The sequence below is a fragment of the Nannobrachium achirus genome, assembly GCF_963921795.1.
Source record: "Nannobrachium achirus genome assembly, chromosome: 19".
NCBI classification, from domain to species: Eukaryota; Metazoa; Chordata; class Actinopteri; order Myctophiformes; family Myctophidae; genus Nannobrachium; species Nannobrachium achirus.
The window spans coordinates 29629108-29656134 of NC_137826.1; the positions used below are offsets into that span (position 1 = coordinate 29629108).

The 27027-nt window shown below is 41.4% G+C and overlaps 2 protein-coding genes across 2 annotated transcripts; both read right to left on the reverse strand.

Moving 5' to 3' along the window:
* Nucleotides 1-10055: 10055 nt before the first annotated feature.
* On the reverse strand, nt 10056-17032 carry ruvbl2 (RuvB-like AAA ATPase 2). Its single transcript, XM_080749190.1, has 14 exons — nt 16990-17032; nt 16296-16353; nt 15901-15956; nt 15333-15474; nt 14889-15018; nt 14743-14809; nt 14347-14453; nt 14131-14224; nt 13176-13394; nt 12960-13078; nt 12727-12846; nt 11892-12021; nt 10614-10728; nt 10056-10436 (listed from the first exon to the last, which is right to left on the reverse strand). The coding sequence occupies exons 1-14, from the start codon at nt 16999-17001 to the stop codon at nt 10408-10410; spliced, it is 1398 nt and encodes a 465-aa protein (XP_080605316.1). The 5' UTR covers nt 17002-17032; the 3' UTR covers nt 10056-10407.
* Nucleotides 17033-20208: 3176 nt separating this feature from the next.
* Nucleotides 20209-25215, reverse strand: ftr83 (finTRIM family, member 83; the record flags this gene model as incomplete). The annotated part of the gene is made up of 7 exons (XM_080749369.1): nt 20209-20735; nt 22105-22191; nt 23026-23088; nt 23235-23394; nt 23801-24034; nt 24188-24283; nt 24631-25215. 7 exons carry the CDS (start codon nt 25213-25215, stop codon nt 20209-20211), a joined length of 1752 nt encoding a protein of 583 aa, XP_080605495.1.
* Nucleotides 25216-27027: the final 1812 nt, after the last annotated feature.

Here is a 27027-nt window from a genome sequence, read left to right on the forward strand (position 1 = left end):
CACTTTAGTTTAACCACTAGTAAAACAGACCTGAGTTGCACTGTACTTGATGCGTTCCTATTGAGCCTATATACACCAAATGTATGCACCAAAAATAGCAGATCTACAAGCTCCCAATGCCTCACATTGTGACGTGTTGTGAGCCTGTAGATCGGCTAGTTTTGGTTAATGTTCCCCCAGAATGGGGATGAGGTTTATGGCTAAACTCCATAAGTAGCCTATAAAAGTTATTTTCAATCTGTCCTGTAATGGAATCAGATATTCTCTCATATATAAGTTGTCGTCATAACCTACTCAGTACTTCATGTAGCTACAGCTAAAACATGTATGCTTTCTAATAATTAATTCTCGATGAACTTCATCTTATGGTGAACTATTATTCTTTGCCCAAACCAATCATTCAATGTTATTTATATAATGCCAGTTTGTTTATTAAAAGACATTTGACATAGATAGATAATTCATTCAATTCCTCCATGCATGAGCAATCACTTGGACTGACAGGGGCCTTTTCCACCGGCAAAGAACCGGTTCGGGTTCATTGGTTCTTTCTCCCTCCTATGAGATGGGAACTTTCCTGTAACCTTGGTTCGTTCTTGCGAACTGGTCGCAAACCAACTTTTACGGTTCGGAACCAACTCGGTTCTCGGTGGAAAAAGCTCACCTCTGGTTCATCCCATAGTCGGAAGAAAGAACCCAAACTGGTTGTTTACCGATGGAAAAGGCCCCACAGTGGCAAGGTGAAACCCGCCTTGAACGGCCATAAACCTCGAGCAGTGGAGTGGAATGTTTGCATATTCCTGCACATAAAATACCACATTTTGAGAATTAAGAACTCCACCACTTTACATTTACAAAGTCTTTCTCCTCACAGTTTTGGCCTTACCTGCTTGTGTAATCATGATGAATAATAAAACCTCCCTAGCAGAGACTACTGAGAAAAAAGATAAGAGATGGAATCCTGAAACCTGGCAACCAGTCTCAGGAATAGAGAACAATCTGTCTAGATGGAATTCTAAGTAATCTGTGGTATAAGAAGTGTCCTCTCCACTGCTATCACACCTCCACTGTGAATCTCTCGCCTCTCCCTGCAGGCTCACTCTCATTACCGTTTCCAACCTTCTTCACGCTCTAGAAATAACCCTCACTACATAGCAAACTGAGAAATTACAGTGCAGTGGAAACCTCTGCCTCACCGACTGCCTTCATCTTTGCCTCTTTGTGCATGTGTGATCTCTTTGCAATAGACAGTGCGTAGGAAGTGCAGATCATAATCTGTAAATCTGTATGGGTGGGTTATTTATTCTGTGGATTCTACTGTATACACAACATCTGAGCAATAGTGCAATATTGCATTGAAACTCACAATATTGCACTTTTACGTGGGGGTGCAGATGCCAGCAGCAGTACTAATGTTCATTTATAGCTGGACAGAGAGATCAAAGACCTTTCTGCATGGGTGTAAATGAGCGTTAGGCCCAGAGGTATAGATCGACCTTCAGCTCCCCATGCGTGAGGCCTTGAGCTGGAGATTCTGCAAGCATGAATGAGTGTCTCTGCAACAAAACCCCCCCAAGACACTCCCATCTGCAGTCGTTACTGTATCATTAATGTAGCCAACAATGTGTTCAAGTGGAAAGACGTGATGTCCCCTGCCCCTGTCATTGTCCACCCATGTGTGTGTGTAGAGTGGCCAAGAAATGTGCTTTCACAGATAACTGAGCAATGTCAATGCAGGAAACGGCGGAAAGAGAAACGAAGGATGCGAGAAGTCGTGAATGGCATGCGGCGTGTCAGGAACACTATCTGCCAAAGTAGTTGCAGCGGCAGGAGGGTTTTCCCCGCCATCAGACCAATTATAACGATCATTCTTTACACTCTCCTCGAGGCACTGAGGCACAGAGCTCAGGGGTCCTGATGAGGTTCCAAATGCAATGAGGGATTCATTTAATTTCCATGCTTACTAACGAGGATGTAATGTAAATTGACAGTGTAAATAGTGCTACGACATGCATGTCAGTCATACACCACGATTGGATTAAAGTTTCATCGGTGGGGGGGAGTGTGATTTATAAATACCACAGTTTCCTGCATTAAACATAAGCTTATGCTTGACTTGTCCTCAAGTGAATGATGTCGGTAGGGTTTAGTTGCCATTTTTAGCTTCCATGATTCCATATTTAGAAGAAGTGTTTCCACTCTTGCATGAGCTGATTCAGAAAAGCCTCCATAGGCGGTTTGCGCGCGTGTGTGTGTGTGTGTGTGTGTGTGTGTGTGTGTGTCTGTCTCCACTGAAGCATCTGTATTCAGGTCTCACATGCGTGTGAGGCAGTGGGCGTGTGTGCGTGTGGTGGGTCCTCACAGGGCTTTGTGAATGACTTGGGTCTGAATGTAATGTACAGTGCAGTGCAACAGAGAGGCAGGCAGAGGCAATGAATGGCATGAGCTCAGAAGAGTGAATGGAAGCTGAGCAATAAATTACATACAGTGCACGCACATACACATACTGTACATTCAGTACAACAATAGATTTCTCTGCCTATTGATGTGGTCACACGCATTTGTACAATATGGCTCATTATTCTGCACTCACATACAGCGTGAAAACCAAGAAATGTATAAAAATACATTTCTGAAAAACAAGTGATACATATTTAAATGCACACATGCATGCACGCACGCACCGCACGCACGCACAACGCACGCACGCACGCACACACACACACACACACACACACACACACACACACACACACACACACACACACACACACACACACACACACACACACACACACACACACACACACACACACACACACACACACACACACACACACACCACAAGTAATAGTGATTGGAGAACAGAAAATGTATGATACAGCAAGGATAAAAAGTACTACCAGAACAATTACACTAGTACTTTATGTATAGTGATATAAATTATATATTATTATGTATAGTGATATAAATTATATATTATTATTATTTCAGCTGTGATGATAAATCCATCTGTTATTTTTAAGCAGATAGCAGGAAATCAGCTAAAATCACAGAGGGAAAAAAACCCACAAGAGAAATAAGAGCCATTGTTCTTGACTATAAACTGTATAAAGGATCACAAACATGTACCATCCCTCTTCACTTGTTCTCTCATTACTGCCTCCGCTTTCATTGTTGTCTCTTTCAGACAGAAGTACACAGACAGAAACGGATACAATCTGTACACACAAGGAGAAGATTCAGTGTCAGCCCGTGCCAAAGGGTCTACCTCTGTTGACTTTGGGCATTATAGGCCATTGTTGCTGCTGCCAAGCTGTAGACTGAAGTGGGTACTTGTGCCACCCCCATCCTTAATTTATGATCAGTCGTACAATGGTGTCAGTTGGCAAAAACAGCTAAAAGTCAACGTGGGTGTTTGGGTGGTGCAGTGGTAAAGTGCCTCCCCAGGACCGCAGAGGTCATGGGTTCAAATCCACTGTGGTACATTTGGCTTTGTCACGTGTCTGTACAGACACAATTGGCCCATGTTCAGGGGGAGCGAAGTGATAATTGTCACTGCATGTATTCTTACGGGCTGGGGCAGCACCGGTCAGCTGGGAGTATTTTGGCAGGAGGAGTAGGGAGAACTCTACGTCCTCCCGGTGGGGGCTCCTCACTGGTGGTGAAGGTGAGTCAGTAGGATGCAACAGCAGTGACAACACAGACTTGTGTGTGGGGAGGAATCAATTGCCACAACAACTACATTGGGGAGAAAAGGCTAAACATAAAAATAAAAGCTCTATGGAATGCGTTGTGAGCTCGAAGATTGGCTATTTCCGGCAGGCAATACAGTATATAGACTTCATTTTAGTCTTGTTTTAGTCTACGAAAACTAAATTCTATTCAAATGATAGGATAATAATACAATACAACTAGCCTATTAAACACCATCATGTCTTGATAAATGAACATTTGCAATTGATGGCTGTTTTGTCATAGCCTAAAACCTCTAACTTGAACGTTAAAGGAAATAGCAAACTCACACATAAGATAATTAAATATAAAAAAATATATATATAAAATATAAAAAAAATAAAAAGAAAGAAAGAAAGAAAGAAAGAATGAATGAATGAATATTGGACCTAGGGGAAATTGTGAATAGGCATACATAGTTTGTTTGCCACCAAGCCTGTTACAGCCACCCTGTCACAACTCACAATCGTTAACACCAGCCACAACACAGACAAACTGTAGATCCAAATCAGTCTTCTATTTCAAATGAACATTTGGAGATGATGGCTGTTATGTCAAAGCCCAAAACCTCTAGCTTGAACTTGTCTTCCACACATTCTGTAGCATAATTGAAGGAATCAAGAGCCATATTATACCCATATAGGCTACAACTTGCAACGGCAGCAGACACAATACAACTTACAAACTGACAGTCACAAACACAGTCACTGGACAACACCCTGTCATTGGTATTCCAAAATGATGTGAGTACAACAGCTTGGAACGGTAGGTAACAAAAAGATATATGTTCTGTCTTACAAAATAATTATACAAATAAATAAAACAAAATAATAATAATAATTGCGACCGTAGGTCATGTCTGTCAGTCACTCTTCTGACATCACATTGACACCTCATCCCGTCTCAGCAGAAGGATATAGCTGACCTGTTCTGACATCACCTCATCCCAGCTCAGCAGATGGATATAGCTGACCTGACATCACAGTGATGTTGCAAATGAATTCCGTCCTTGTCCCTTTCACTTTATGCCCATATATTATGGAGATCCCTGATCTGCCCATATATGGACATATTGTGTCAGTCTCATGTGGTCTATGACATCAAACATCTATGTCAGACGTCAGTCATCTCCATATTTGGGTATATATGGACACATTTTGTCCAACTTAAACAACCAACCAGGTCTGTGCATTGTTTTGGTCAAAGTTGATCCCATGACAAAGCGACAGTGCTCGCCCAGCCCCAGGTGCGTGACCTCGGTCGGTTCTCGCCCTTAGAGTGTCTTACTGGTATAATAATATACTCTTCATATGTTATTTATGTATTTATTTTTTGATGCATGTGTGTGTTTGTGTTCTATTATTCTCTTCTTCCAGTGAAACATTATATCACACAGTAAACTGTATTTGGGGGCTGTATAGTTTTTATTTATATTGTCAATGTTTGTCACCACTGGAACAAACCTATATTTACATTTATGAGGGTAAAAAAAGTACCAAATGACATATTTTCCATCAACTCAAACAACTCCAGATTGCGCTTTTGGTGTTGGTTGGTACACCATAGACTCCAGCAGTTTGTGAAATTAGTTCCGGACAGACACAAAACAAACACAAGCGCAAATGCAAACACACAAACGCAAACACACACACGCACAAACACATATTCCGACCCTTTTATAGATGTAGCCTCATGAAGAGCCACGCCATGAAAAGCAGTGACCTCTCTGTGGGGGCCACACTGCTTCACTGCTAGAGTCACTACAAACAGAATAATCCATTCAGTTAATCACACCACACCACCCTCATTAGAAACCAGCATACGCTGCTTCATGAGAACTGAGGCAATGTGGAGAGTGTGGGTGGGTATCTCTCTAAACCAGTGGTTTTCAACCAGTGGTCCCTGAGGGGATTCCAGGTGGTCCCAGGTAAATTATGGCGAGTTGGTATCCAAATGGACCCTTTAGATCTTTAACTCTTGAGAATGTAAAATGGGTCCATTTGGTTACATTTTATGCTCTCGAGTTAAATTATTGTTAAAAAAACATCTGCAGCATTACATAATTTACAAGAAGTCTACACAATTCGATAATGTAGAAGAACTTCTATTTCGATCAACGTTTGCATGTTTTATCTCTTCTGTGGTAACACATCAATCAATACAGCATGAAATTGTGGACAAAATCTCATCCAATGATAACAAAATATTCTACGGTTTGGGTCTGAGAGGCTAAATCTCATCAAATGGTGGTCCATGGCTGAATAAATAATCTACCTTGATATGAAAAGGGTTGAAAACCACTGTTCTAAACAGATATTGACAGTGTCTGTTAACAATTCTTGCTGCAGATACGCATATCTCTCAACACAAGAGTTGATTGCAAATTAATGTTATTGGGTCCCTGTGGTCCAGTGGTCAAATCCAGGCAAACAGATGTATCCCTTTGTTATGCCTTGTGTCAGTTGAAAATACCATAAATCAATTCAATTGATTAAAGAGTCAATTCATTTCAGGACTGATGTGATTGATCCTAATGTAGGTACCTTTAACTAATTGAATTCATACCGAAAGCCTTGTTAGGCCGTCAGAATGTCCAATGACCCTTGACACTGTCAATGATGTCATGGCCTTTACTTCTTGACACAGCCTTCTTGCTGACACAAACAACAACTGCAGTGCAGACTGTGTTTGACAGGATCCCCAATAGGATGTTGGGGAGGCGTGTTGTACTTAATGACTTGTATTGTTCCTATGTTCTTGCTAAGGGTGTGTGAGCTATGTTAAAAAAGAATCTACAGAGAAATGATTGATTGTGGTTTTGGCTGAATATTAGCACGACATGATAGGGTTGGGGAGAATACCATTCAGTTACGCCCATAGAGTTAAAATATATGGTTGCACCGTGACCAGACTAAATGTAGCCTCATGTTGGATATGTAATGTAAAGCCTTACAGTATAGCGTGTGGACAATGGTGGGAGCCAATCCAAGAACCCCGCCTGAGCACAGAACTCATCCATTCATCTTCTATCAGCCGTCAACTGGAGAGATCCATTTAATGTGGTTTTCTATCAATGCTTTGAGACTCACATCAAAAAAGAAAATATGTCAAGTGCACAAATAAAGATATTCAGGACTAGCATTAGAGAATGGGTAGATGTTTGCCAGTCCAGTTACTATACTTGCTATAATTTGAGTTGATTACTTTATTCTTGTGCAACTCTGAGGTTCAAGTCAAGATTAAGTCTCTCTCAGCATGATGCCTGTCCAGCTGATGAAATATGAGATATGATATATGTACAGTATATCGAGTTTTGTTGTCTTTTTTCTTTTGCAACAGGGTTAGTTTCAATATTATTGTCTCCACATTACTTTTGCAACAGGGTTAGTTTCAATATTATTGTCTCCACATTACTTTTGCAACAGGGTTAGTTTCAATATTATTGTCTCCACATTACTTTTGCAACAGGGTTAGTTTCAATTGTCTCCACATTACTTTTGCAACAGGGTTAGTTTCAATTGTCTCCACATTACTTTTGCAACAGGGTTAGTTTCAATTGTCTCCACATTACTTTTGCAACAGGGTTAGTTTCAATTGTCTCCACATTACTTTTGCAACAGGGTTAGTTTCAATATTATTGTCTCCACATTACTTTTGCAACAGGGTTAGTTTCAATATTATTGTCTCCACATTACTTTTGCAACAGGGTTAGTTTCAATAGTATTGTCTCCACATTACTTTTGCAACAGGGTTAGTTTCAATATTATTGTCTCCACATTACACTCATCAAGATGATGACATGTAGGTCTATACGATATACGTAGAAGGTATTAGTCTGGTGTGTTCTGAGCATTGCTCTTAAGTTAGATTGAAATTATAATGTCTTTACATAAGATTATTAGTAATTTAAGACGAAGTGGATTCAGAGAAAGTGTTAAAAACAGAGAGGACATATGGGTACAACAAGGGGGGTTGCACGCTGTCAGAACGTGTAGGTGCTTAGCATGTGCACACGCACGCACCTCACGCACGCACGCACGCACGCACGCACACACACCCACCACTGGAACCCAGCAACATATTGGCACTAGACATTCTGCTCCAACTGATTTGGCAGCACAGGAAAGGCTTCCCCCATCCTTCATGCACTCATACACCACATATGCAAACCAAACACCTGTGCCACACTCCAGCCAAATGTGGTCTTATGAGAATAAGGGAGGTTTATGGAACAAAGGCAGAAAGGTAATCCTAACCAAACTTCACACAGAGGGGAATCTGATGTTCTGTCATAATGCCAAGCTTGTAATATGGAAAAGTCCCAGAACAGTTGGGTATGAAGAAACCATAACCTCTTATTTGAAGAATTTGTATATATAAAATGTTTTTTTGGTGGAATACTTCCATAGAAACACCTGCAATAATATATATGTGACTCCAGTAAACAAAGGGACTTTAAAGTCTGTTTTACATACAGGTCAGCAAAATACAAAACTTGGGAATGTTGACTATAATGTGGTTATAGGTATGAGAGGCATGTTATAGAACCCCAACATCTGTGGTCAGGTTCTCTCATCTTACTTCTGTTGAAGCCCAATATGCAAGTACAATAGAGATGTTAGAGCTCCCCCCAGTGGCAGTAATATCAAACTTCTGAGCAAGAATGTTAAGATTTCATAAAGAATATAGGCTGATAAACCCTGACCGCTACACCCTCCGGATGGCGGGTCAGCAGTGGTGGCCAAATGCCCATCTCCTCCTCTAAGGCTAAACTCCTCTCTCCTGTTCTATAGCCAACAAGAGGCTCCTCTGGGGAGGTATTGGGTCGACTCGCTCCTGAGGTCTTGAGGTGACACAGGTAGAGATCTCCAGTAGCCTACTGTGGGGTTATTCCTGCCGGGAACTCTCCTTCGTCTCACCAGCTGCTACAGCTGTGCACTGGACCTGGGACCCCTCTTGTCCACGCGCATACCACTAATAGGCATTGCCAGATAGGCATGCTTGGATGCCTGACTGCGTCGCCGGTTCGATTCCCGATCCGGACGACCTTTGCCGCGCGTCACTCCCCATCTCCTGGCAGTCTACTGTCCTATCAATAAAGGCATAAAAGCCCCAAAACAAATCTTAAAAAAAATAATAATAATAATAATATATATATATATATATATATATATAAAATGGCTATTGGTGGAATAAGATTTCCATAGAAACACCTGCAATATATTTGAAAATGTAGTAAAAAGGCAGAAAAGATTTGAAAAGAAGAAACACCTGCAATAATAAATATTTGTGATTCCAGTAAACAAAGGCACTTTAATGTTTGTTTTACCTACAGGTCAACAAAATACAGAATTTGGGAATGTCGACTATAATGTGGTTATTATAGGTACTAGAAGCTCGGCCGCCCGATTCCGAACGTTTCGCGCCGGTTAGGGAAAACCGTGCTTCGGGTCGGGTCGAGGCCCGGCACTGCACTCCGTGCCGCGGCGGGGAATGCGCGTGCCGAATCTGAAGCCGGTGGGACGAACGGTTCTCGAGATACGCGGATTACAAACACACACGCAGAGACTTCTCGCATTTATAGATAGATGAGAGGCATGTTATAGAAAACCAACATCTGTGGTCAGGTTCTCTCATCTCACTGTTGAAGCCCAATATGCAAGTACAATAGAGATGTAAGAGCTCCACCCAGTGGCAGTAATATCAAACTTCAGGGCAAGAATTTTAAGATTTCAAAAATCATATAGGCCGCTTCATCTAATCAAATCTGTGTAATACTACATTAATTAATAATTACTAGTGCTAATACAATTTTTTACAAAGCTGCAGAGAAGATTGCAGTCTGAATGATTTGTTGTGTCGGCTGTAGTTTTTAAGCCCATAGATTGGAGCGGGATAATGCGTTTTTACTCAAAACATCCTTGACTGATTTTGGGGCGGACAAAGTGGTCTACAGGCAAAACCGTTTATTCGTTTTCTCAGTAAATGTCACAATAAAGCAGTCAACACCATGCCAGCTAATTGTCTTTGCTGTAGCAATAAACTTAAATACTGTTAATTCAAGGAATCTCTATGTATGCCTGTTCTTGAGATTTTTTGTCCAAACTTCACACCCTGCAGGCGTATTGCTCAGGACACACATGGAAGTGCAGTGTTGAGTGTGAAGTTGACGGGATGAGCCGTTCATCAGCACATATGAGGGCCAAGAATCAGTCTGCTCTGAATGACCACATGTGGAACGGTCGGACACTAGTTATATGAGCTCAGTCATTAATGATACAAGTTTTACATAACCATCAGGATGCAACATTTATAAGGAATAAAAAATGACAAAGTGTATACTGACAAAAGGTTGGTTTAATAAACCTGCTAAAAAATAAACCGCATTTAGAGAGAAATCAACAGAAAAGGAAAGGAATAGGTATTCCTGCCACAAGGCCTCAAAGATAAGGTGACGATTCATTGTAAATTAAATTCAGTTTCATGAATATTAATTCAGAGAAACCATTTGAAATGAAGAAATCCATAATCAGGATAATCTCACCCAGACAGCCTCTGAGACTTAACTAAGAAAAAAACTAATTCACAATGGAGTTCTGAACTGACTCAAGGAAGAACCAGTGGCAACATGAAAAATTCAACTTGAAAACATACTAAGACAAAATATCCTCTTCATTGCGAAGTGTCCATTTGAGGCGTTTCTGAAATGGAGACAGAAGGAAGATAAATAACTCACAGAAATTAGAATTTAGTTTGGAGAACAATCGTTTCTATAGATTTATTTTGTCTAGACCTTTCAAATTAATCTGCACTAAAACTAAAGCGATTCAGCACTTGTCCCCAACATGATGACAGGATTAATTCAACAGAGAACCTACGTGTTTCATTGAAGAGGAAGGAATCTTGGTACTCCTTCATGTACTGAGAAGATCTAGACTCATCCAGGAACAGAGAGTAAACTCTCTTGATGTCCTCCACCTGCACCTGTGTCCCCTGAGAAAGAAAACATGCGTCTTAACTAGAATGGTGTGCTCAGTCAAGTGCAGAAGTGGAATGATGACATGATGCAGACTTTGTGTTATCATCTAAGCTTAACCTGACTTTCGCCAGATGGTGGCAGCATTGCGTATATAACGCTCTGCTTTACCATCTGGGCTTGCTCGGCCAACACTCGTAAAGTCCCGGGCCGGACCAATCAGCGGCAGCTATGGGCGGGCTCTGAGCGGCTCTGAGCCAATAGAGTCTGATTGCAGACCACGTGGAAACCCAGAAGGCGGATTCTGGGTGCAACGTCATGCAGACAGGCCAATATGAGTGGTTGGAGTTGGCACTCCCAGACTGTGATAGAAACGGCCACATCCAATCACCAGCTACAGAAATTCAAAAAATGGCCCGCCCCTTACATCGAGTGTGCCCGAGAGAGCCCAGATGTAAGGCAGAGCGTTACGCACTGCTGCAACTATCTGGCGAAAGTCAGGTTAATCTAAGCTGGCTTCCATGGTGAAAGTTAACAAATGACACTTTACTGCACACAATAGACATTTTCACATCAAGTCAGTGGAGGAATACTGGGTAGGAGGGCTGTGTCAGCAGTCAGCACACACTTTGATAAGCACACAGCCAGCAGACAGACAATCAAACAATTATGTTATAAATGCAATAACCTCTGCAGTGAGGGCTCTGATGTCAGCGCAAATCTTTAAGAAATGTTTCCTTGCACATTTCAAGCAAGTGATTACGTTTGATACTCCATCGTGCAATGGTGTCCTTTAACTCTTTTACCGCGGAACGAGCGTTCGTTTTTTGTTTCACGTGTCCTCTGTGCCATAACGAGTGTTCGTTCTTTTCACCGCCACAGCCTGTCTGAGCAGATGAGGGGTGGCGCGGGTGTGTAACTCCCGTAACGCTAGTCTGTTATCTTCAGCTCACATCACTTCTCTGGTCGTTTTTTCAGGCTGGATCTACTTTCTCTGTTTCTATGTCTGAAAACTGGAGCAAACCGAGGGGGAGGAGGAGCGTCACGCTGCATTGCGATGGTGATTGAAGTTGCAGGACTCTTTTACATGAATAAAACATTGCATAACTCAATGGTAAATTCACCGAATGGGATTCTTCCATCATTTAATGTTTGAGCTAATTGAGCTCAAGAAGCTTACCCTGCGTTTGCGGCACACCAGCCCCGCAGTGCTGATCAGCTGAATGGAGTAGCGCAGGGACGTCTCCAGTCCGATACGGGTCAAGACCGTGAGAGCCTCATCGCTTAGCTCCACATCCTCCTCCTCACACCTGCAAACACACCACGCAGAGTTCGTCAAACGATGGAAGCAGGGAAGGAATTTCACAGCAGCTACAGCAGCCATGGCTGTTGGTGCCCTACTTCAGTTTGGCCCTATATACCCAAGTGACTGTGATACACAACTCGACACCACCACCACTGTGGTTTACCCGAGCCAAGACACATCCAGTGCGTATCAGTGTGCGCAGTCTGCGCACACACGTGCATACGTGTGGAATGGATCATAAAAAACGATGGCTGGATGACAGTTTGAGATCTTTAAAGTTTAATTAGCCAAATGAATCTTCCATAAAGATATTATTCATAAGTTAAAATAGGAAAATTAACTAACATCATTACTTAAAGTCTCATCAAAATTCCTCTTGAAAGAAAATATTATTTTATGAGGAAAATACAATAAAATAAACCTTTACCGTGCAATTGGTTTATAAATATTGGTACAAAACATTATTTATCTGTTAGTTATACTCCACTAGTACTATATATAAATACAGTTTCTAAAGTTAAATGCATTAATTCTGTGGACTTTAAATCATTGTTTTATTTAATGGCCCTCCATTCCTGGCATTTGACCTTTGTGACCTCACAGAATTGACAATACCAGGCCTAGTGGCCATGCACCTAAAATACCGGTATATGAAATAGTAAACTAAACAAATGCAATAGTTGGGAGAGATTTTAATGTGGATTCTCACCGGATCTTGAGTATCTGTCGGGTCTCTTTCTCTGTGTATGGGGAGGTGGCGATGATGAGGAGACGGTCTAGCAGGTCGATGGGGATGCCGTGAGGGCTCTGGTAGTTTGTGCCACGGATACTGAAAAAAATAAAAGAAATGGTAATTATTCTGAGATAGTTCAAATAAGAGATGCCATGTACTACATCAGATGAGGGGGCAGTTGGAAATTTGGTCAGTGTGGGCGACAGTACCGAGTGATGCCTCTGTTGGTGGCCATGATGAGAACAGGGGACAGGTCACTCTCCAGGGCACGGTTCAGAAAGGAGAAGCACTCCATGTCCAGCATGTGAACCTCATCAATAAATAACACCTGAAATTACATGAAGAATAACGAGGAAATAAATTCACATGGATTCATGTGCGCCCGCCCACAAATGTGCAGTTGTGCAGAACTGCAATGGACTTACCCCTGGAATGATCTCGGCCTTGCCCTCTTCCCTCCACTCAGACACTTTAGCATTGATCTGCTCACGGACTTCAGACTTGATCTCTCCGGTGTCTCCAGAGAAGAGGGCCAGGAAGCCCTGCGTGCGGCTGTTGATGACGTCCACCTCATGGAGGGACACTGTGTGGACCACCTCCTTCCTCTTTTGAAGCTCACCCTCTGGACACTGAACAAACTGCGTCTGGGAGGACCAAGGTCAATCAAACATATAATTTTCCAAATGTCTGAGTGTCTGTCTGTCTGTCTGAAACAGCGTTTCTCCTCAGTGGCTGGAGCAATTGATCTGAAATCGCATCACCATTAGCATATGAACACACCTAACATAACTGTGAAGCCCGTTTGTCACTTTCACAAATCGTATGCTGTATATTAGCATTTTTATGGTGTATCTATATCTATTCTGCATCTAGCATGAGGCTTATCTATTCTGCATGAGGCAACATGTTTAACCAGCTGATGTGTGTGTGTGTGTGTGTGTGTGTGTGTGTGTGTGTGTGTGTGTGTGTGTGCAGGCGGGGGGGGGGGTTGTCTGGCCCTGTTACAGATGTTGTGCAAAAATCATGCAGATCGGTACACAGTATCTCTGTAGCCATTGAAACGGAAAGGGTATTTCTTACATTGATGCTCCTACATATTATCATGTAAGCACCAGTTAAAGTTACTTTCCATCCCTCATATACTGTGTGCACAGTGCACACCCCATAACCCACATACTGCACAAATCAGAGCTCATATCTTTGAACGGGTAAGGGCTAGTGACCATAAAATAAAACAATATTTCCTATATGATATTTTTACTATGATGGGGCTATTTTGCATTCATTCTCCTGCTTGTGACTTTGAGTTAGTAACTTCTGCATTTTAAGCTGCAGTAAAATGTCATGACAATAGGGTTACATTTATGTAACAAGTGGTACCTGGGCTCCCATAGCATCATAGTCTCTGGCTCTGGTGAAGGATCGCCCCAGCTTGCTTATCTTGCCAGTGGCTTTGTCTATGGTGATGACATCTCTAGAAAAGATGGAACACACCGAGATCAAGATATTTGACTGGTCAGGCTGACTGATATGACCCTAAAACATAAAGAACAATAATAAAAGACTCGAAAGTAGAGAAACAACAGATTAACTCACCCAGCCTGAATCTTCTCCTTACTGAGGCTCTCAATCATCTTGTTGCCCAAGTCATAGATGGTCTCCATCTCTGTTGTCTTTAGAGTAAGTTTGCCCACCTTGGCACCCTGTACAGAAAATACATATCAAAATGGTTATAATAATGGCAGGAATAACTATATAACAGACAATGTTATGCTTTAATACACATCTTTTTGACTTGAAAACAGGATATCTTAAAAAAGGCTCAGGAAAACAGGATATGTGCAAATTTCCATTCAAAGGGATAGTAAACATCTCACGTTCATCTATGAATCAGTGGAACTAATAATACTCTCTTTGTTCCAATCTGGACATGATGATGGATGCATTTAAAGAATAAATACCACATTAAGTTATAGAGTAGAAAGAGCTTACCGTTCCAGTGGCTGGACGATCAATCTGGATCTCCACCACCTCTCCTTCAATGATCTCTGTCTCCTCCCTGCACAAGCAAACACACTGTGAAAAGCAATTCATTTCACACACTGAGAGTGCAACTATTATTCTGTTTTCACACTCACTTTATCCTCACTCCAATGGCCTTTCTAAAAGCCTGGCTGAGTGCCTCCGTCTTGCTCATCTCCAAGGAGAAGATTTCACTAGCGGCCATCGCTGTGAATGGGGTATCAGGGCCAAGAGACTGGGCAATACCTAAAATAGATAAATAATTCATTCGCATCAAGTAGAACATTAAGATAGATAGATACCTTTAATCTCACAGGGGATATATAAGACATCCACTTAACCACAAATAGATTACTTCAGAAATAGCAGATCTAAAAGCTCACAATGTGTCACAAGCTTGCAGATCTATTTTTTGGAAGAATATATATACATTTTTGTTTTTTGTCTATAATGACAAGCCAAAAATTGGGATGCAAGTTAAAGTGCTTAAAAACACAAAGGTCGATATCAACCGACCACTTAATGACATTGCAAGGGAAAGCTCCAGAAGTGAACCGTACCCATGGCGATGGCAGTCTTTCCTGTGCCAGGTTGGCCAGCGATCAGTATGGCCCTGCCAGCGATGTGTCCGTCTTTGATCATCTCCAGGATGATGCCAGCTGCCCGACGGGAGGCCAACTGGCCAACCATCCCCTGAGACACCTGGAACAATGTGTGAGTTCATTAACTTCAACTTCACTTTAATGTCAGTCACATCACAAGTTTACAGGTATAAGAGTGGGTGAAATTATCTATGGTGCAAGTGCAAGCAGCCCACAAATTACGAGTTACTTTTAATTAAAAATGAAAAAATATGTTTCTCAGTCTCTTGTGCAAATAAAGATATAACAACACATAGATTGGGACATATGGGTGGTCAACTGTAAACATTTGCTTTTATGCACATCCATCATTGGTAAGAGATTGTTTTCTATATTGTATTAAGTAAGACATTTGCAGGGTTTAACCCGTAATTAATTTCTACAAATTGTAATAATTTGGAGACAGATTTAGTTTTTAGTCTTTTTTACACATGAATCGACCTGCAGGAATGGACCAGTAGTGGACTAATTGAAGAATTTAAGCTACCTGTCTTGGCTCCAAAGCATCATCCAAACCAAGGCCACGAATGTGAGAATGTGCACCTAAACAGTAAACACACACAAAATATGCACATGAGGTAACAGCAATTACACAATTTCTGTAAAGAATTAGACAAAAATGATTAAAAAAAACAGGAGTCTCCTGCATACATTTCCCCTATAGCCTATACAAACAGATGTTTGTGTCCATGTATGCAGGAGGAGACAGGAGTATCCTGCATACATTTCCCCAATGGATTATGAAAAAAGCCCAGAGTCTGTGCATAAAAACTGTAACTGGAGCAGTAGCGGACATCAGCAGCATTGTATTCAATGTAATAGCCAAATATCTGGTATCCTCTCAGTCTGTTACCCGACCGTCTTGTGAACGTGTAGCCTTACCTATTCTTTCAATCCGTGTGATGTCCCGGACCTCAGGAACCTTTGTTGTTGTCGCCATCTACAATATTGAGGATAAAACAAATAAGAGGGGCGTAACCTCAGCGTGTCACGCGGTGCGTGTGTACAGTAAAACCATGTGTCTGTCCATTCATCAATTCTTGGTTCGTTCTGAATCGTTCATCAACGTAGCATCATGTCTACAGCCACCAGCGGTAGACGCGTTTGTGATCAGTCGGTTGTCATAGAGATAACCATAACGATACGCGTGCCACAACACAACAGTCAGACACATGGTAAGTCTACGTAGTACGTACATGTTTAGCATTATAGCCAGACAAGCCAGTTGGCTCAGACGAGAGTTTTTGACCATTCTTTTAGTCTAGAGTAAGACTATGGACAGACTACCCAATAAAGTGACGCATCTAACGTGTTACGTGAACTGTACGTCTTGTACAATACAAGTCTACAAGAGAATGACAACACAGGCAGATGCTAGCGCTAGTAGCCCCACCATCCGCGTTAGCAAGCTAACGTTAGCGCCATTCAAGTCATTTCGTAGTCTGTAAAAGAAGTGTTGAAACGCGACAGAGAGATGTTGGATTTAAAAGAATGCATTTATACGAGTTTACCTCCCAAACACAGTCATTAAAGAAGGACATTTGTCATAATGTGGCACATGTGGAGGAGAACTCACCTGTGCAGTCATACTGGTGCTGGTCAGAATGAGAGCATTTGGAACGGCGCCTGCTTTCAGTGGGTGCTCACGGTAAATGTGTCCGTAGAGAAAATGTGGTTTAAAACTGAAAACGGCCCACGGCCTGATATGACAGTGCTTTTCAACCTTCTTCAGTTCTTCATATCATGTCCATTATTTATTGGGTATTTGTGCCACGGACCACCATTTGATGAGATTTAGCCTCTCAGACCCTTAAGCCTGGTAGGCGAGGTTACTCAGACCCAAAACGTAGAATAGTCATATTGATGTTATGAAGCCTACCCGTTTAAATAAATAATAGGGTTATTCAGCACAACGATATTAGGCCTACTGGGGTGGGGCTATTTGTTATATTAAACAGCAGAGGGTGTGCATGCGACAGCTGACAGATGACCAAATGTTTTCTTTTGGTCAAATCTTTGAGAGGCTCTTCTGTACGCTTAACAAATAATAACAATAATATAATAATACTATTAGACTATTACTACTACTACTATAATAACAACTAGAAAAAGTTTTCTTCGGAGCACAGTTACATAGGACCACATGGAAACAAGCCCTTACATCATCTAATAGCAGTAGTAGTAGGCTGTATAATATTGTGTAGTGTACTAAATCAATAAAAAAATGTATTCCACAGCTTAGAGCCATAGAACCAGAATATGGCTTATTATTGCAGGCATGGCAAGCCTACAGTGTTATTCTTCTTATAATAATAATAAATATTAATATGAATATACTTGTTAGTTGTCGTTAATGGATTACAGGATAAGGAAAGTTGTAAAAAGTGAGTGTCGCCAAATGAAAGAAAGCATAGCTGTAGGCCAAAGGCAGTATTCTTTATTCATTATTCCTTCAGCCATAATTAACAGGAGGCTGAATATGGCTACTTATTCTCCAGCTACTTTACTTATTAATTATTATGACTATATTTTTGCAATGATTTTATTTCACCTGTAGGTACCACTGTTTAGTCAAAATGACTTGAAAAATATCTTGCGTAAATGAAATATTTACCATAGATAATATGACAGACAGACAGACAGACAGACAGACAGACAGACAGACAGACAGACAGAAAGACAGACAGACAGACAGACAGACAGACAGACAGACAGACAGACAGACAGACAGACAGACAGACAGACAGACAGACAGACAGACAGACAGACAGACAGACCTTGATCCTGTGGGGGAAATGCAGGTGCCAGAGGCAACACAGAGCTTACAACCGCAATAGACAAAACGTGTGCAAAATACCCACAATCACTGTTATTATGACATCGCAGAACATCCTGAAATAACAGTGAGCCCCTGAGAACACTGCACACCACTTGGACATTTTATTTATTTATTTTTATATACATTTATTTTACAAATGTATAGGCCTACAAATAATAACTTTGTCATTACATTTATGATTCAAGGCCCAATATTTCTACAAATGCTACAAATTGCTACATAATATGTGATTTCCAGTCATTTTGGGGATAAACAAGAAGTTTTGGATTTGGCCTAGACATAGTACATTATAAATATAATCTTACATTTTGACAATCGCAAAAGCACTAGCACACATACATTTAACTTTCAGAAGTGCACCAGTGTATTTTTCATAGTGCTTTTTCAGACACCATAAATGACCTGTTAATTATGTATGATATACATTATACTTTTCATGCACTGTACATTCATCAGAGATCTCTATCTGGCGTTGGGTAAGATTCTTTTTTATTTTGTCAGTCTAGTCCTTGTCTTGTCCATATATTTTCCTTTTTTTTAAAGATTTGTTTGAGAGGCTTTTATGCCTTTATTGATTGGACAGTACACTGACAGGAAATGGGGGGAGAGATGGGGAGTGAGTGACACGCAGCAAAGGTCGTCCGGATCGGGAATCAAACCGGTGAAGCCGCCAGGCATCCATGCCTATGTGGCAATGCTTAAATGGTATGCGCCTGGACCAATAGGCCCATATATTTTCTAAAGAGGCATCTCACAAAGTACAATTCCTTATGTATAAATATTGGTCTTGATTGTCTGTTGTAAACATTAAAATAACAAATTACATTAACAACCTTCAAATACCATGGAGTGATCTGGATGAGTCACACATCACACCAGTACCCAAAAGATGTTCCAAAAGAGGTTGTAGGAGGCTCTCCACCATCTCTGAACTCTGGGTCATCTCAGTCACACCTCCCCTAGGCATCTTGTACAACTTGTACTACTTGTACTACTTGTGCAACTTTAAATCTTTTTCCTGTGAGGTCACTGGACTCCCCGAACCAGCTAGTCCAGGCCTCAATATCATTGTGTTAAATCACACAACACTGACCAGTGACCACACAAGTAAAAAGGGACTACCTGCTCCAAATGTTAAGCCTACTTTACTATGGTATTGCCCACAGAAAATAGATCTCAAGTGACCCTAGTAGACTTAAGGCTCATTCATACTCCAGAGAAGGTGCCGTTTTCTAAAGTCATAAAACTACAACATTACGCCATTAGCCGCGGTGAAGAGCGCTTCACCGCAAACCCTGACACATGCATGTCCCTGCTTTTACTTTCCGACATCACCTCTTCACTCTGGACTCTTCACTTCACCTAAAAAGGTGAGGAGCTACTCACTTCACCCTAGTATGAATGAGCCTTTAGTATAGTGTAGAACTGGAGGAGGAAAACATATGTTTGTGTTCAAACTGGATCAGAGCTGGAGGCTGATGACTTAAGTGGAATAATAAGCACAGACTGCAGAGAATGTGTGATGGAGTTGGAGGAGAGGCAATAAAAAGGAAGGACAACTCATTAGGCTCAATGTAAAATGTTTATTGATAAATGCACAAGTATATGATTAACATGAGGCGATGATGTAGATAATAGCCTATACAAAACATTGCAATTCTCAAATACAATCGACATAATCTTTTGGGTGTGAATTAAATAGATCTTTCTAAATTTCAAGTTTTACATATTATCATTCTTTTTTTGTGTGAAAAATTCATAGTTACATTCTGCACATTCATCAGATAGTCAGCATATAATTTATAATCTAATCTATTTCTTTGTGAGAAACATATTGTTGTCTTGTTTGCTCTGAGGGCAGAAAACATGACAACAATATGTACACTTGAATCACTAATGTACACTGATTGTTTAGTCATGGGACAATAAACTTGATTCTTGAGGAGCATTATGTTTTCACAGCTGACCGATGGTGACGGCTGACTCATACCAAACCCAGAACCCAGGGATGACTGGCTCACTGAAGGAGGCCTTGAAGCGGTGAATGAGGGTCATGGTGTCTCCTACGCCATAGAAAGACAGAGTTCCTCCAGAGTGGTCGAGGAACACCCCTATGCGGGAGGAGTAGGGCGCGTCCACCTCCACTTGGTCCTTGCTATGGCGGGCAGAGTAGCTGGAGTCGGAGCAGAAGAGGCTCCAGGACTTGCGGTTGTAGCCGATGCGGCAGCTGTCGCCATATCCCGCCCGCTTGATGCCCTTGTAAGTGACACCGATGGCAGCGCCCTCTCCACTCCAGTCCACCTCCCAGTAATAGGCCCCGCCAGACAGGGACTCCAGGCATAGGACCTGGGGCAAGCAGTCGAATCTGGAGGGGCTCTCGTCGTAAGCCTGCGGGTCCCTCTTCAGTTTAGCTTTCCTGTTCCCCCGGGACAAGTAGAGCTGTCTGTAGGCTGTGTTTGGGTCAAGTGTGAGTTGACAAGCATCTGAGAAGAGACAGAAGGTATGTCGTCATTAGCAACACAGGCCTATGCCTTCTGGCTTCAGATATTGCAACACGCTGCATTCAGCTCAGTGGGATGGGTTAACCTAATTTATGCTGTATCAGACAAAACATGGCGCATAGCTCTGGGCATTTAGGCATTATTGCCTAATTTATAGTACTGTGTGTGCCAAGTTGTGGCACAATGGCACATGGCTCATGATGACTCATAGCTCAGTTAGTATCTACAGTAGTAGTAGTACAGAGCTATGAGCCAAGAGTCATGGCATGTCTGACACAGTATTTAAATTAGGCTTTTGAAGTACACAGCAACATTTAACACAGAGGATTTTATTGTGTTGATGAGTCAAAAGCTGCATGAACCGAAGATTAGTAACAGTAGTTATTGCACAATGCACAGCAGTTGAAGTACCCGGCCCATATCACCAGTGCATCACCAACTATAAGGCTGTAGGCATGCATGAGCTGTTAGTTAGTTGTTTTAATTATTAGGTCGAACTGTTAGATCTGTTCACAGAAACCAGTGTGAGACCCTCTGTCTGTGCACTTCTAGTCAGAAATATTCCCAGGTGTGAGAAGTCACCTGCCTGCTGCTATGGACCTCCACCTCAGCAGGTCACAGCTGGTGGGACACCCGATGGCTGCGACCAGATCTGTCCGGCCTATTATCTGGAATGCCAGAGGGATCATAATAACTGCTTGCCACTTTAAGCACAGACAGTCCATCAACATGGTGTATACTGTATCACTGTTTCCAAAAACACTGGGTCGGGACCCATTTGTGGGTCGCAGACACATTTTTATGGGTCCCTTAATCTTTGGTTTCCTACTTTTTGTTTTTAATTATTCTTATTTCAAAACATTTTCAAAAAACTTTCCCCAAAAAGCTAAGATTTTCATTGATTTCATTAATAAATAAAGGAAAATCTAAGAAATTCCCAAATTAGAAAACAAATGTTTAAGAAGTTGTTAAAAGTGAGTGTTGCCAAATGAAAGAAAGCATAGCTGTAGGCCAAATCGGTGCCTTTCAACGGCAGCAAACTTTCACCTTATTGTGAAGTCATGAATGTGACTTAACAGAGGCTTAGAGATTTGATCAGAGTGAAGAGGTCAATGGAAGAATGGTAGTGTCCCGAAGCACTGTTATAAATAATATAAAGGGCGGTGCAGCAAAAACTGTAACTGCAATTACTTCCCACTTCAGACAGGGCGAGGTTACTCACACTTGAAAACATTCTGAGTAGTATAAGAAATCTGATTCCCATCAGGTATGTGATTGGACTGGTTCATTTGAATGTTAAAGGGAAGTGCACTACAATAATGTGTTTCACTGTGAAAAGCTCAAAACTTACATCTCAGGAACTCATCCCTGTGCTGTGGCTCGTGGGTCGGTGGAGACTTGTACATGACAGCCTGAGCCTCGTCAACTTTATCCCCGCCTAAAGTAACAACAATGAAATTAGAATTATTAGGTATTTTTAACATTGTGATTGTATGTGTGTTCATTCTATATGTTTGCATACACAGAAAAATAAACTTTAATCATTAAAGAAAAAGAGAAAACATCAGTCAACCCTCTCCTAAAACAATGCAGAAACCAATGAACCAAGATACTGCAAGGTCACAAAGTGATACTTCACTGAGCCCTGAGCATTAGTGCATGGGAGAGTTGACATGGTTGAGATCACTAGAACATTTGTTTGTGCTAATACTCTATACAAGCTTTCATTTTTTGTAATGATACATATTTTAGCTCTCAACAAAATGCCTTTTGAACACCACCATAGCTACTGTACCTGTTTTTCCTTCATGGGTTTGGAATAAGCTTATTCATGTTATTGTGAACAACATGATCATGATTCAACCGTCCATACATTCAGGAATTCTCACTCATCTACTACTATAGTTTGCTTTAAGCTCGGTCATGTGACATCTCTTGCAGTCACATTATCAGTCAATGTAAACATCTACCACTTGAGCTACTAAGTGACCTACCCTTGTAACAAATCATGCTGCTAGGGCCACTTCCCTAGTCAAACAGAACTACACAAGGTCTTAGTTTGTGACATGCTGAGTAAAGGGATTCAGATTATGTTCTGATTGTGCAAGTCAAACTGCCATCAGCTACCAAATCCCTAAAACACTTTCAGAATATATTTATATATAGTACAGACGATACTGACAATGTTTACATTTAGGTGCTGAGCCATTTAATCTCTTATTTACAATAAAATAAAAATAGTAATACAAATAAAGCAGAGATTCTTTCTCACCTTTGCCTTTAATAGTTCGTCTCTTTTTGCCTTCCTCCAACTGACAGAATGGCATTTTGTTCACTGCAATGAGACAATTCAATAACAGAGTTAACACAACAACCATTATCTGATGCAAGGTAGGCTATACATTTAAGATGAGGCCAGAATGTTTATTCCTACATTATTCAGTTCAGTAAAAAGCCCTTTGGTCCCATGCTGTTGCTCACCTGTCTTGGCAACCTTGATCAGTTCTTCATTGCCAAAGTCGTGGAGTTGTTGTTTTATCTCGGAGACAGCCTTACTGACCGGCCCAAAAGTGAAGTACGGGTTGACACTGACTGTAGGCAACTCCTCTGCCTCTGTCTGGGCTATCAGCATGTGATAGCTCTGCAGCACAGGGGAAAAAAAGATTATTATTAGTTTTAATAATTTTATTTTTCATTTAACCAAGACCTGAGGCTGATTCTACAAGTGCATTCTAAACCAGTAGATCTCAAACTTTTCCGTAAATCAGAATTATTCAACATTTTCCAAACACTTTCAAGATATGCAAGCTCTGAGCTGGTATATCTGCTATTTTTGAATAGCCAATGCAAAAGATGCTTTCCTGGTTAATGAGTAATAACGAAAGTTCAAAGGACAGTTGAGTCATTATTATGGCTACTCCTGGCTGTAATGTAGTTTATTGTTGGGAAAATGTGTGATCTGACAGTGACCGCGTAATGACACATCCATTACATAATACATTGAGATATAACAAGGCCAGTGCATGTGTCAAGGGCTGTCTAGTCACCTGGATGAAGTGGATGTGATCCTCAGTGCGAGACAGACTCGTGATCTCACTGTCTCTCCTCTTCAGGTCGTCAATCTCATGTCTCAGCCGCTCCAAGTGTCCCTCGGCGTTGCTGAGCGCTGCTCTCTTATTGGAGGAGATCAGCTTGGTCATCTCCTGCTGCATCCTCTCAATGGAGCGCAGCATTTCCCCAAAGAGCTTCTCACACTCGTGCATGGCCCTCTGTGCTGAGCTCTGCACAGGAAATGAAAGACGTCATACACATAACTCTTTTGGATGCCAATGCCATACTGTTTCTTTTTCCTATCCTACCCTGTGTCAAATGCCATCGTTGTTATTTGAAGGAATGTTGTCTAGACTATATCTGCCCATTGTTTTGCCACAAACCTTAAGTGAGTCCACAGCTTGTTTCAACTCTTCCATCTGTTTGAGACGATCATGAATCTTCTCCTGGATCTCAGCCTGAGTAGCGCCAAGCCGTTGCTAGGATGAAAACAACACGTTATAGGACGTAACAAGTGAATATCAAGAGACGTTTGTCGTTTGTCATTTAAACCTTCGCAATTCAATATAGCCAATCTCCAATACGTCAAGTTGTGTATGATAAGCGGGAGCAACCTCATTCATAGGTGTGGGTCTTACTAAGCCATAAAAGCTTTTGTTACATTTTAAAGTAAAACTAAAACTGTCAACCTTTTTTTTTACAGACACAACTATAACATTAAATATTGAATGCCTTTTACTTTGCAGGTCATAATTGAAAAAAGAAAATACAAAATTAATTTTCCATATAATCTACAGATATAAAGAGCTAACCAGTTGGCTCTTACCTGTTCGTCTGCCCTCTCCTGCTCAGCGGACACCATGTCATGGCCTTTGTGTTCTTTCACTGTGCACAGCACACAGATGCACATCTGGTCCGTCCGACAGAAGAGCTCCAGACCCTTCTGATGCTGGGGACAGATCTGCCTGTCCAGGTGGCCAATTTCATCCACCAGCTTATGCCTTTTGAAAGTGGTCGACTCGTAATGGGGCTTCAAGTGCCTCTCGCAGTAGGACGCCAGACACATCAGGCAGGACTTGATGGCCTTGTGCTTCTTGCCAATGCAGATGTCACAGCCCACATCCTGGGCACCTGCATAGTTGTAGTCCGGGGATGGAGGGGGTGGCGGGAAGGACTCGGAGGCACGCATGGTGGTCATGGTGGTGGAATGCCGGGAGCCTCCTCCCAGGCGGCGTGGAGTGGGCCTCTTGTTGTAGGAGACGCGACACTGTGGGCAGAGGTAAGAGCTGCTGTGGTCAGCGTGATCCCAGTATGTCTTCAGACAGACAGAGCAGAAGATGTGGCCACATGGAATGGACACAGGGTCTCTGAGTTCCTCCTTGCACAGGTAGCAGCAGTCGTCAGATGACATGGGAGCGACGTGGGGCTGCTTCTTATTATCGCGCTGAGGAGGCAAACAAACTACTGTAACTGCCCTCTGAGCTGAGTGCCTGCGGTTATCAGCACAGGAGCAAAGTACCTCCACAGGTAGTACTAGCGCGTGTTATATAGAGTAAACAGAGAGGGAGGATAAACTGGTTGAGCCGAAACTTGTTAAAGGAGGGCGGGGCAGGCGAGGACAGTTTGAATGCATCTATCAAACTTAAAAAGAATGAATGAAATGTATCGTGAGATGTAAGCTCTGACACTTACAAGATGAGGGCAAAAGTACAAAATATCATAATGAACTCATCTTACCTGTGACCCAAACACAAGCACACAGCCTACATCAATAATCAAATATTCATATTATATTATTAACAGATGTTTTTAAATGCTTGTTTTTTTTAATATTCATTACAATAATAATTCAGATATTCAATTCAAATTCAATTAATCAATTTGATAAATCAATTGAATAAGAATAAGAACAGTGCATAGTATGGAAAGGGAGTGGACAGGTGAAGGGTGTGTGACATTTTATTGATAAACAAACAAACTCAAAGACACAAGTGTAGGGTATTGAGCTGAGATATCATGGTCAGGTTTAATGGCTGTTTTCAATAGATACTGTGCTCACCCTGCTCACGGCTTAAGCTGTTATTTTGGGCTATATATTATTTGTGTGAGCACCAGTTTATGCCTTTGAACATTGTTTATGGTGCTTTAGTGTGAGCATCAGTTTATGCCTTTCAACAATTTTCTTTGCAGCAACAATAAAGTGACCATTTGCTTTGGTTCAGCTTTGTGCTTCATGAGGTAGGCCTACAGCCTAGGAATCTGGTTTTAACAATTGCAAAATCTCAGCAGTGCGCACCTTCCAATGGATCAGTGAGCAGTTAATTATCAACTCTATTTTACATCCCATTTTATTGCCACTTATTTCCTGTTCCTGTTCTTGCTGTTATTTGATTCGTCAATTGGAGTTTCTTTGAGATACAATGGAGATAAGCTTATATAATTTCTCCTGTATTTTCTCTGGACAATAAATAAGGGTAGGGTAAATGCGTGTCAAAAGTAAAAGCGTAATGATGCAACTTTCAATCTGAAGTCTTTACTTAGCATTTTTCATCTTTTCATCTCAGACTGACAGCTCCTCCCTACTACCAAGATGGAGTTTCAGGGTTGCTTAAATGAAGAATGGAATGTGACCACACTAGATAGCCCAGATAACAGGAGAGCCAAGAAAGCATGCTAAAAAGATTCCATTGTGTTAGAGCCAGCAACGGCCAAGCAGAGTGCCAGCCGTTAGGATCTGTTGTCTGTCAATGACAGTATCTGTAGCCGGCATGCAATCCTAGGGTCTCATTATTGTGCTATGGTGTCTGTCATTGTGCAGAAGGGAAGTACAGTACTGTGTTGAAATCTCAAGAAGACATGGTGTTATAGTGAATATATATATTGGACACCGTGGGAGGAATTATGATTTGAGAGGACAAAATCATATTGACTCAGAGAACATATTGACTCAGAGAACAAGTTGACACACCAGGCAGTTTAGGCCGTATAACATGATGTTATGAAGTTGACAAATACTATACAGAGAATATATTGTACGTTTCACATTATGTAATCTCTCAAGGCAGACTCTGATACATCATCAAATGAAGAGTAACAAACAGAGAGGGCGTTCCCTTTTATTTGATGATGGTTAGCCAGACTGCACATTATGTGACCAGAAGATGTGAGTTGTTACAGATATAGAAAGGAACAGAAAGGAATAAAATATGATAATAATAAGTAC